This window comes from Microcaecilia unicolor, chromosome 6 (genome assembly GCF_901765095.1).
Source record: "Microcaecilia unicolor chromosome 6, aMicUni1.1, whole genome shotgun sequence".
NCBI classification, from domain to species: Eukaryota; Metazoa; Chordata; class Amphibia; order Gymnophiona; family Siphonopidae; genus Microcaecilia; species Microcaecilia unicolor.
In genome coordinates, this window is record NC_044036.1 from 327,129,322 (window position 1) to 327,142,222 (window position 12,901).

Genomic DNA, 12,901 nt, shown 5'->3' on the forward strand with positions numbered 1-12,901 from the left:
TACAGTTTGTGTATGTGCCTTTGTGCAATAGGATCCTAGAAAAACCTTTAGTAGCATAAACATGCTCCTGCACAAAGTTACACCTGATCAGAGGCAGATGTAGCTTTCTGTGTGTACTTAGTGAGGGTTGGTGCATATTTTATAAAATGTCAACCTTGTAACTCTGCCTTTGTGCTGGCCGGACCTTACACACAAAAAAATAAAGTATGCATTCACAACGCACAACTTTATAACAACCATTTCCTATGAAAAATGCTTTACAAAATTACATTGACATGCTTACAGCCATAGAGACTTTAGCAGAGCTCTTGCTTTAGTCTTTCAGAGCTGTAAAACCTGGATTTGAGTCTGTTTAGTTGTAAGTAAAATTAAAATACAGAGGATAGTAGCCACTAAGGACCATTCATTGTCAGCTTTCCAAACTAGTTCAGATGAGTGGGTTGTGCCCGCCTGCCAGCAGATGGAGACATACTACTAAGGCTCTGAGATTGGATAGCAGAGCCGGTAGTGGAAGGCGGGGCTGGAGGTTGGGAGGCAGGGATAGTGCTGGGCAGACTTATTCGGTCTGTGCCAGAGCCGGTGGTGGGAGGCGGGGATAGTGCTGGGCAGACTTATATGGTCTGTGCCAGAGCCGGTGGTTGGGAGGCGGGGCTGGTGGTTGGGAGGCGGGGATAGTGCTGGGCAGACTTACACGGTCTGTGCCCTGAAGAGCATAGGTACAAATCAAAGTAGGGTATACACAAAAAGTAGCACACATGAGTTGTCTTGTTGGGCAGACTGGATGGACCGTGCAGGTCTTTTTCTGCTGTCATCTACTATGTTTGGAAGCTAAAATCATAATGAACTTTTATAAATTTTGTGATAAATATAGAAGATTCTTACCTCCTAAAAAGTAGGTAGTGGAAGCATAATAAAATGACACCATGGCCAGTAGGAGTCATATTCATAAAACAGCAGTTTTGACCCTGTCAGCACTTCCTCTACCAAACATTCACCAGAGATTCTGACTGCACTTCAATAATAGCAATGCAGAAACTCTTCAATGCCACATACTTTATTAAGTAACAGTAAATCCTGCAAAGATGCTTCTCGGGATTGTAAATCAGCAGCAAGTACTTGGTGCTTTATGAAGTACACCTTAAGCTACTGTTTAAAATGCAAGTTCTTCAGACTCATGGGAAAGCAAGAGAGCACAGAATACTGGATGAAATTGTGACCATGACTGTGTGGAATGAAGATGGAAAAGAGCTTTAATAATAAACAAACCTTCCTTTTCTAAAGGGCAAAAGAAAACGGCTTCTTTATTCTTTCGGGGAAAAGCTCAAAAACAGACAGCTGGGACAGTCACAATCACTGATGAGAGCAGGTCAGTATAACACCAGTTATATAAAATAGATATTGTCATATCTTCACAGATGGAATTGAAAAGCCTTGGTTTTATCCCACCCCATTTTTTCTCTCTTAATTTTTCCTTTTTTAATTTGAATGACAATGTGGAATACTTTTCCCAGGTAAAAGAAGAGCATGGTTCAAGGCAGAGTTAATCAGTTCTGTTCCACAAATCTATATAACGGCTACTAACTAGTCTAACTTTGTCACCCAAGTAGTTCTCAAAACATGACCAGAATACCTTGAAACAGACTAATGTATCAAAGCACTTAACTGTATTTTCAAGCCACAGAATTGTTTCAAGTCACAGAATTGAACCATGGCATTTTTGGTATGAGGTCCGATTTTGTGGAAACAAACAAAACGGATCAATTGGAGATACAATAAAATCTTTATTGGTGAAACACAAACCAAAGTAATGCCTGACACAGGCCTTGTTTCGCTTATACACAGGCTTCGTTAGAGGCTGAAAATTAATAAATAAAATTACAAATGAAATAATAAAGCAAACAAGTAAAAGCAATAGAAACCGACATGTATAAAAAATACAATTAAATACTATACTTAATAAATATAGTATAAAAAAACGTACATAGTATCATAAAAATTCAAATCAAGTTATCTAAACATTTACAGTAATTACAAACAGTAATATGTGTAAATCAAATATGCAGACCATAACCTGACTGTCTATATGTTTGTATCCATGGAATATATAAACCATCATTCATTCATTGTCGAACCAGAGTGTCTCTGTTTTCAGTTGGAAAATTGCCCTATTTTAGATGTTTTTGTGCTCGGTTCATCTTTTTTTTTTTTTTAATTTGTCGAAGTCTTTATTGAGCAATATAAACAGTACACATATTATGCAACATACGGTTCATCTTTCTTTTAGGGCTATTTTCAAACAAAAAAAAAACAACCAAGGGAAAAACTCACAAAAATGAGCCACTGGGATGTCTAGGGGCCAGAAGTCTTACTAGTCTGTCCACACAGACTTCCCAGCAGAGTAATGGGGCAGTCTAGGGGGCACTGCAGTGAACTTCACATAAAAGGTCCCAGGTACACTTCATATTATAACCCCCTTATATTATATGGTGAGCCCTCCAGGAATAGCAAAAAATGTGCTGTACCCAACTGTACACCACTATGCCTGCAGGTGTCACCTATATGTGGGTTCAGTAAGTATTTTGTGTTTTGGGGGCACTCACACTTTCTACCACAAGCGTACTAGTTAGAGTGGGATATGGGCCTAGGTCCAAAGGCCCGTGGGAGGTGGTGGAGATGAAAACGGTAATGGAATTCAAACATGCGTGGGATAAACGCAAAGGAATCCTGTTTAGAAGGAATGGATCCACGGAATCTGAGCAGAGACTGGGTGGCAATGCTGGTAATTGGGAAGCAAAACCAGTGCTGGGCAGACTTCTATGGTCTATGCCCTGATTGTGACTGAATAGACATGGATGGGCTTAAATGTACATTCCTTAGCGTCCCTCCGGACCGGACCAGGATTGGACTGATGGGTTGTGCTCGCCTACCAGCAGGTGGAGACTGAGAAAAAACTCTGACTCTAGAGAGCCAATAGGAGCCCTGGTCATGTGACCTTAGCCTCAGTATTTTCTCAGTCTCCCAGCAGGTAGGAAGTGAGCCCATTAGTCTCTCTCCTTTTCTCTTTAGATATTACAGATATTTGTGATAATTCTTCTGTGCCTGGAATCTTATTTAGAGGCTTGACAGGGTTTCCTTTCTCTTCTTTCTTTGACAGCCTCGGAGGTGTTAAACTCGGGTGTCTCGAGTCCACCCCCCTTCCTCCCCATCTCCCTGGCTTAGCAGGGAAGGGCCGTCCCTTTCTCTGGAAAGGTGTACCGTCTTTGGGAGAGGCAGCCACTTTTAACAGGCAGCTGCTTTAAAAGAATTAAATCAAATAAAAGGAAATTCAAAGAAGCAGCCTTTCTTTCCCCAGACTTCTAACGAGCAGGCAGCTCCAGTGTTTTATTATGATTGAGGGGTTATAAAAAAAAAAAAAACAAACAGAAGAAAATAATTCAGTGTCTGTGACTTTAAACAGCGATTTTTCTCGTCAGATTTAATTTCCTCCATTTTCTTGCGTTTTGGCGGCGGCAGTTTAAACAAATTAAAAAAAAAAAAAGGTGCGAACCGCGTAAGCGCGGCCACCTGTTTTTTCCGATATGGCTTAAAAGTTCAAACAGCTGCTGTCGGTCAGCGTCACGCGGTTCACGCAGCCGGAACGTGTAAATTTTGCTCTCCCTTCAAGTCCGGTGCTGCCTCCGGTTTTTTCGAGGCCTTTTTCGCCGGCTGTTGTTTCTTCGCCGTTCCACTGGGCTCCGCTTGTTCGGAGGTGTCGGGTGCGCTGTCGACGATCGCCACGGGGCCAGTGGCGCGAACGGCGGCCATTTTGTTTCTCCCTCCGTCTTTTCAGTCGGGGATCTCTCTGCTGAGGTAAGGCTGCAGTTCATAGAGCAGTTCGGCTCCAAGATGTGTACACTTTTGTATGTGCTGAACGGCGTATTCTAAAATGCTCTTCACATCAGCAGGCAATATTTGGTTGAAAAGGGGGCTCCTTTCATATATGGATATATAACAAGCTTTTCTTGTTTTAAATTTCTATGTATCACGGGGCTGTTAACATTAGTTTTTTCTGGTGCTCAGTCATTTTTCATTGCCTGGTGGAAAATCTACATCTTATCATCTCTCTATATAAAACGCACCTCCAACGTTCGAATGAAGCCTCTGTTAGCCAAAAGTGAAGGGGGTGAGATCGCATTGTGTCTGCCCCGCCCACGCGTCAAACGTGATGACGTCGAGGGCGGAGCAATGACACTCATCCAATCGCAACGCTCGGCAGCGAAGCGTCAGGGAAGGAGGCGGCGCTCTCAACGTCTAGCCTTCCCTTCGCTGTGTTCCGCCTTCTTCTGACGTCAAGGATGACGTCAAAAGAAGGCGGAACACAGCGAAGGGAAACCTAGACGTCGGGAGCACCGCCTCCTTCCCTGACGCTTCGCTGCTGGAACCACGGAGGTACATTTAAAAACAAGAAAAAAAAATAAAAACCATGTTGGGGGGAGCGAAGAGGGTGGCCACAAAAGAAAAACAATGGGAGCGGGAACGCAGGGGAGAAACGACACCATGGATGCGAAGGGGGGGGGGGGGGAAAGAAGAGGGCGGCCCAGGCTGGGACATGGGAGAGAGAGGAGCATGGATGCAAGGGGGGGTCATGGAAGGGAGACAGGGGACTTGCTGGAAAAGGATGAATGGAGGCGCCAGGGGACAGAGGAGCATGGATGGCCATGGATTGGGAGGGCAGGGCTCAGGGAGAGAGGGAAATTGCTGGATAGGGATGAATAGAGGGGGCAGGGGACAGAGGAGCATGGATGGGCATGGATTGGGAGGGTAGGACTCAGGGAGAGAGGGAAATTGCTGGATAGGGATGAATAGAGGGGACAGATGGGCATGGATGGATATGGATTGCAGGGCAGGCCTCAGGGAGACAGGGCAATTGCTGGATAGGGAAAAATGGAGGGGCCAGGTGACAGATGGGCATGGATTGGAAGGGCAGGACTCAGGGAGACGGGAATTGCTGAATAGGGATGAATGGAGGGGACAGATGGCCATGGATGGATATGGATTGCAGGGCAGGCCTCAGGCAGAGAGGGGAAATGCTGGATAGGGAAAAATGGAGGGGCCAGGTGACAGATGAGCATGGATGGGCATGGATTGGAAGGGCAGGACTCAGGGAGAGGGGAATTGCTGGATAGGGATGAATGGAGGGCACAGATGGGCATGGATGCATATGGATTGCAGGGCAGGCCTCAGGCAGAGAGGGGAATTGCTGGATAGGGATGAATGGAGGGGCCAGGTGAAAGAGGAGCATGGATTGGAAGGGCAGGACTCAGGGAGAGGGGAATTGCTGGATAGGGATGAATGGAGGGGACAGATGGCCATGGATGGATATGGATTGCAGGGCAGGCCTCAGGCAGAGAGGGGAAATGCTGGATAGGGAAAAATGGAGGGGCCAGGTGACAAAGGAGCATGGATTGGAAGGGCAGGACTCATGGAGAGGGGAATTGCTGGATAGGGATGAATGGAAGGGACAGATGGCCATGGATGCATATGGATTTCAGGGCAGGCCTCAGGGAGACAGCGGAATTGCTGGATAGGGATGAATGGAGGGGCCAGGTGACAGAGGAGCATGGATTGGACTCACACTTTCACTCTGACTCTCAAACACTCACTCTCACATACACTCTCCCAAACACACACACTCCGAGGAAAACCTTGCTAGCGCCCGTTTCATTTGTGTCAGAAACTGGCCTTTTTTACTAGTAATATCATAATTCATTTCAAGCATTTTCCTCAATAGCTGTAGTATTATACAGCGTTTTAAGAACTTTAGAAACTTTCTCTATAGGCATAGAGTAAATTTCTGTTTTTCTCATTCCCTGGTGGATAGGACTACATTGTCTAAGAGTCAATTGATTGGAACTTAACAGACAATCACTCTCAATGGCTGTAGTGTTATACAGTGTTTTCTTTTTCAGACTTTAAGAAGCCTTCTCTTGAGGCATACAGTAGATTGTTCAGATGCCATGGGGATATATCAGCTCTTTCATATTCTCTGAGGGACAGTCCTGTCTACCAAGCTCCCAATCACTCAGCTGCCTTAGCAGGCATGCTTTATTCATGTCTTCCCTTCTTTTCCAACTGCCTTGAAGCCTCTCATATTTCATTTTAGCTTTCTTCTGGGTTTTACAGGACATATGGTCACTTAGAGAATAAAGTCATCCTTTCATTTTGCATATTTCCCACTTAAAGATAGTGGAAGGTCCTCAAACCATCTACTCATGTTTGTCTCTACTCTATCAGTTCAGCAGATTATAAACATCCTGGTTTGGTCCAGTATGCCTATACATACCATCTGCTATCTCTTCCTCTTCCTTAGAGACCTGATGTTATATCAAGCTTTCTTGAATTCAGATACAGTCTTGTCTACACTGCCTTCACCAAGTGGCTGTGGCACAACTTCACCTTTTTCGTTACAGGTATTTTCCAAGTTTGTCCTTTTTCATTTTCATTCTATGCGCCTTCACTCCAGAGTGTTCTTTCAATTGGAAGGGGATTCACTCACTTCCTGTGTATTTATGCCATAGGTACATAAGTATGGTTATGCTGGGTAAGGCCTAAAGTCCATCAAGTCCAGCATTCATATCTAATGGGCATAGGTACATAAGTTTTGCCATTCTGGGAAAGCTCAAATGTCCACCTTTCTACAACCAGAACAGCATTAAAGAAAAAAAAACAAACAAAAAAAAAAACCTCTCACGAGAGTATCGAACAGAAATCTCTGCTCCAAAAGCAAGGCTTTGTAGTAATTCTGCAAACTAACGCATACAATATTTGCCATGGCTGTTCACCACTAGGAACACCGGGGACCCTGGGCCTAGGTTCGGTGTTTTAACCTGAAACAAGCTCAACATTCATATCTATTGGGTGTGAGTCTGGTACTACTACTACTACTACTTAACATTTCTAGAGCGCTACTAGGGTTATGCAGCGCTGTACAAATTAACAAAGAAGGACGTTCCCTGCTCAAAGGAGCTTACAATCTACATCTCAGTGAGGGAGGACGCATGACCGTGGTATGTGGATTAGTGGTATGTGGATAAGGGAGATCCAAGAAATTACAGGCCAGTGAATCAGACGTTCATACTGGGACAATTTTTTCTGTCCAGAGCGTACTACCATAGCTGGTGGTCTCCTATATTCAGAACTTTCTATATTCAGAACTTACCCAACTATGGAACGCCATAGAGATAGGGTTGGAGTTTGTAGCCCTATTTAGCTGGTTTCCTTGGTCACCCTTCCTCTTCTCCTCAGGATCCAGAGAATGGCTAGTTTTTTGCTTATGCATTAACCAGTCATTTTCAGCAGTACTATCTCTTCCGTTCTTTTATAGATCTAAGAGGATGTTCATTGCGCTCTTAGGGTCATTTCATTCTTACCTAGACGACTGCCTAATTGGAGAAAGCCTTATCAGCAGAGTTCTCAGGTCACGCACCTGGTGTTGCATTTCTTACAGTCTCTAGGTTGGGTGGTGATTGTAGCCAGGCCTCTCTTTTGATCTCTCATTTGATCTCTCATCAGATATCTCTGATTTTCTCTTTGTTTAGTCAGGTGGGCGCACAGTCTTTTGTCTCCTCTGCAAACATCCCAGTTTATATTTTTCTTGGTGACCTTGGGCCTTCGGCCATTTCCTCGCTCTATTCTGCAGAATGCAATTTTACTTTCTAATGCCCAAGAAGGAATTTTCCTTCATCCTATTGCGAATCTCAGGGTCATCAATCGCGCTATTTAAGTGTCATCTAGTTATCTCAAGAACCTTAGTTCTGTCATTGGGATGCTTCGTGCAGTACACTTTTTGGCAGAAGCTTGTTTGTATATATTTTTTTCTGGGGGACCTCAGCAATTCGTTTTACCTTCGGCTGAATTTTGTTTTCCCTACTGACAAACAAGACGGAGAGAGCTATGTTGGTCCTTGCCATGGCAATGGGTTATGTCATTCGCCAAGGAGGAGTTAAGAGTATACTCTTGAGTTTGTAGTCTTTTTTTTTTTTTTTTTTTTTTCTTAGTTGTCTCACCCTGCATTTAGGTGAATGGACTCTCATTTTTTCAGCCTTACTTCCTCACTGCGACACTTCAGGGCTATCTCTTTTTGCCTTCAGGCTCATGAACATTTCTTGCTTCTTCCGTTCAGCAACAGTCTTGACAGAGACAGGGTCAGATGCCAATGTCCAGCAGGGGTTTTTCAACCTTCTATATGCATTTCTTCCGTCATCTCACTAGGTGTTCACGCAGAACCAAGGCACCTTTCTACATCCGGACCCCTAGTCACTCAAACTTATGGCGTGGTTACTGGGTCCGCAACGTCTTTGATATTTTCGCAGGAAGTACTTCAAGTTTTAATTGCTTCCAGACAGAAATCTACATTAAAGTCCTATGAATCAAAGGGGCGACGGTTCACTCTGTGGTGCTCCTCTCGCCACTTCATTCCACAAACAGTATCCATTTCGCAAGTTTTGGAATATCTTCTGCATCTGGCGAAATCTGGTCTGTCTTACTCATCCATTAGAGTTCATTTGGCAGCTCTATCAGTGATGCATGATACTGTTGACAACCACACGCTTATGCAGCATCCACTGTCAAAGCGGTTTTCTTAAAGGAGTCCAGCACCTGTACCCCCCGCTTCATCCACCAGCTACGTGAACTACGTGAACAGACTCTTTAAAGTTCTGATTTCTAGTAGCCATAACTTTTTCTATAAAGTTTTCCTCTTCGAGCAGTGTTTCCTAGTAGCCATTGCAGCAAGTACATCTATGTGTGGAATACTTCTACGGTTGGTAACTTCTTTTCGGTCTGCTGTAGTTTAAAGTTTTCACCTTTCCCAATCGGTTTTTTCTTATTGGTTTGGTCCTTCTAGCCAGTAGGCGTAAAAGTTTTTCATTGTTTCTAACCCGCTATATCTCGAAGGATCAAGGAAATGAGAATGTCTATTTCTCTTCTCGCTGAGAGGGCAGTTCCACAGCGTATTACAACATATTCCACAACTTCAGAAGCGGGCTCTATTCTTACTACAGCGATTTTTGGTGCTCTCGGTGCACATTGGTAAGTTGGCAACTTAGTCCTAGTTTCATTTTATTTTGCTCATTGGGACACACTACATGTTAGTTGTCGCCAGGTGGCCTATGCAGCATGAACATTTCTCTGCAGTTTTCATAGGGTCCCTCCCTTCAGATTACTGCTTTGGTACTTCCCATCAGTCCAATCCTGGTCCGGTCCGGAGGGACGCTAAGGAAGGAGAAATTAGATCTTACCTGCTAATTTGCTTTCCTTTAGTCTCTCCGGACCGGACCAGGCCCCTCCCATGTTCTCTCTACTCTTTAGCTTCTTTTATTAAGTAGGAAGTGTATTCATTCCTTTACGATTTGTGGAACAATACTATATATATACAGAACTTTACGTGGTCTATACCACTTCTCTGGTGGTTGCTGGTGAACTCAATTGCTGGAATCTATCTATAAAACCTTAAATACGCCATACCACTTCTCTGGTGAGAGTTGTGGCTGAGCTCAGTTGCTGGAATATCTATAAAACCTTAAATATGATTTACCACTTTTCTGGTGAGAGTTGCTGGTAAGCTCAGTTGTTGGAATATATATAAAAATCTTAAGTGGGCCATACCACTTCTCTGGTGAGAGTTGCTGGTGAGCTATAAGACAAGTGAGCCATACCACTTCTCTGGTGAGAGTTGCTGGTGAGCTATATTATACGTGAGCCATACCACTTCTCTGGGGAGAGTTGCTGGTGAGCTATATTACATGTGAGCCATATCACTTCTCTGGTGAGAGTTGCTGGTGAGCTATAGTACAAGTGAGCCATACCACTTCTCTGGTGAGAGTTGCTGGTGAACTGTAATACATATCGGGCCATACCACTTCTCTGGTGAGAGTTGCTGGTGAGCTCTGATACTTGGCATTGCCGAGTGCTTTGTGGCTGCTAGGATTCCAAACGGCACAGAAGGTCTTTCTTTCTTTCCTGCTTTGTTATTCAAATACTGAGGCTAAGGTCACATGACCAGGGCTCCTATTGGCTCTCTAGAGTTAGAATTTTTTCTCAGTCTCCACCTGCTGGTAGGCGAGCACAACCCATCAGTCCAATCCTGGTCCGGTCCGGAGGGACTAAAGGAAAGCAAATTAGCAGGTAAGATCTAATTTCTCCTTTTTAAGGGGCTTCGACATTAGCTTCAGAACTTTTAGTACAAGAAGAGTGCTGGGCGGACTTCTATGATCTGTGCCCTGAGAATGGCAAGGACAAATCAAACATAAAGTATCATATACCACGTAAAATGAGTTTATCTTGTTGGGCAGACTGGGTGGGACCGTACAGGTCTTTATCTGCTGTCATTTACTATGTCCCCTTCTGTGCAGTCTACTGCACAGACCACTAAGCTACTCCAGGGATCTGCTTGCTGCTCTAAGAGGAATGGTCATTATATCTGCAGCTGTCATAGAGCCTGGTATATACTATCACTTTCACCTCTTAGTGGGGTGGGAGAGGGTGTGACCACTGGGGGATTAAGGAGGGGTCATGCCTTTATCTCTTCTGTGGTTATCTGGTTAATTTGGTCACCTTTTTGGTGCTTAGTCATTATTGAAACAGGTCTAGTCAAAAATGTCCTATATTTTGCCCTGGATGTTTTTACAATGTTCCATCTTAAGTAGAGAGGTGTGGTAGCCGTGTTAGTCCACTCTTAAAGGTCATCAATAGAAATCAAACAAAATAAAACATGGAAAAGAAAATAAGATGATACCTTTTTTATTGGACATAACTTAATACATTTCTTGATTAGCTTTCGAAGGTTGCCCTTCTTCGTCAGATCGGAAATAAGCAAATGTGTTAGCAGATAGTATATATAAGAGAAACATCAAAGCATTACTTTGACAGTCTGACAGAGTGGGAGGGTGGGGATATGCATGGGGACATCAAAGCATTTCATTGATATTCTAACAGGATGGGTGTTGGTAGGTGAGAGGAGGGTAATAAACAGAGAAATACAGCTTTATGGTTTATAATTGGTTAGAAAACCCAGATCCTTATTAAGTCCTGTTTGTTGGGTGTCAAAATATTCAATCATTCTTATTTCAAAGGTCTTACGTTCCTGTATTGTTTTAAAATTACCTTTCAGTATTCTTACTGTGAAATCACTGGTGCGGTGTTCTGGTCTTGTAAAGTGTTGGCCCACAGGGGTGGGGGCTTGACTGGCACCGGCTATTTTCATATGATGTCTGTACAGATTGAATCTTGTCTTAAGCATCTGGCCTGTTTCTCCAATATAGCATCCTTTGTTACATTTTTTACACTGAATGATATATGCCACATTGGAAGATGAGCATGTAAAATCGTCCTTTATGTTGAATATTTTTCCTTTGTGAATGACTGTGAGGTCTTGTGAAATGTTTTGGCATAGTTTGCAGCTGGCTGTGTTACAGGGAAACGCACCCTTTTCTTTTTCCGTCTGTGTTGGGAGTTTACTTCTGATCAGCTTGTGTTTTAAATTTGGTGGCTGTCGGAAGGCCAGCACTGGTGGGGATGGGAATATCTCTTTCAGTAATTCATCTTCCTGGAGTAGAGGCTGTAGGTCTCTTATGATTTTCCTCAGTTTCTCCAGCTCTGGGTTGTATGTCACTACAAGGGGAATTCTGTCTGTGGCAATTTTTTCTTTGTACTGTAGCAGATTTTCCCTGGGTGTTTTGAGGGAGGAGGCAATATTCTTGGAGTTTATTTTGGGGTTGTAGCCTTTCTGTTTGAAGGATGCAGTCAGAGTTTCAAGGTGTCTGTCTCTATCCTCTGGGTCTGAGCAGATACGGTGGTATCTTGTGGCTTGGCTGTAAATAATGGATCTTTTTGTATGTGAAGGGTGGAAGCTGGAGTTGTGGAGGTAGCTGCATCTGTCTGTAGGTTTCTTGTATATAGATGTTTGTATACAGCCATCACTGATTGAGACTGTGGTGTCCAAAAAATTGACTTTTTCTGGGGAGTAGTCAATTTTTAATCTGATTGTAGGATGGTATGTATTGAAGGAATAGTAAAATTGTTTCAGAGTTTCTTCCCCCTCCGTCCAAATCATAAAAATGTCATCGATGTACCAGTAGTATTTTAGAGGTTTGGTCTGGTATGTATTCAGAAATCTCTTCCAGCTCAGCCATAAAAAGGTTGGCATATTGGGGTGCTGTCCTGGTGCCCATTGCAGTGCCCATTATTTGTAGATAGATATCATTGTTAAAGCAGAAGTAGTTGTGAGTTAAAATGAATTTGATTAATTTTGTAATAGTTTCTGGTGAGTATTGATGGTCCAGTGTGGATTTTTTTAGGAGTCTTCCACATTCAGCTATGCCATCCGCATGTGGAATGTTGCTGTATAGTGATTCAAACAAAAAAACAGCACCACGGGCCTTTAAAATGGAGCACAGTTCTTTAATGAATGAGCCTTGACAAAAAGACCCGACACGGGCCGTGTTTCGGTGACTAGTACCTGCGTCAGGGGTCACAGTGATGACGTGGAAAACTTGGGGAATAACTCAAATATATTCCTCTACAATATATTATTCCTTACCCCATGTCTCATATAGTAAAAGCTACAAAGCACCAAGGCACTTTCACTTTCTGTACCCAAACGTTTTTTTTTCATCCATTTGGATACAGAAAGTGAAAGTGCCTTGGTGCTTTGTAGCTTTTACTATATGAGACGTGGGGTAAGGAATAATATATTGTAGAGGAATATATTCGAGTTATTCCCCAAGTTTTCCACGTCATCACTGTGACTCCTGACGCAGGTGCTAGTCACCGAAACACGGCCCGTGTCGGGTCTTTTTGTCAAGGCTCATTCATTAAAGAACTGTGTTCCATTTTTAAAGGCCCGTGGTGCTGTTTTTTTTGT

General features: G+C 43.4%; 1 protein-coding gene across 2 annotated transcripts in view; it reads left to right on the forward strand.

The window, feature by feature from the left end:
* Window positions 1-12,901, forward strand: part of ATAD5 (ATPase family AAA domain containing 5) — a 170,835-nt gene that overhangs the window by 42,454 nt on the left and 115,480 nt on the right. For both annotated transcript variants that reach the window (XM_030208396.1, XM_030208395.1), the window contains exon 6: window positions 1,282-1,366. In XM_030208396.1, coding sequence (XP_030064256.1) covers window positions 1,282-1,366 — 85 coding nt within the window. The remainder of the gene's footprint in view (window positions 1-1,281; window positions 1,367-12,901) is intronic.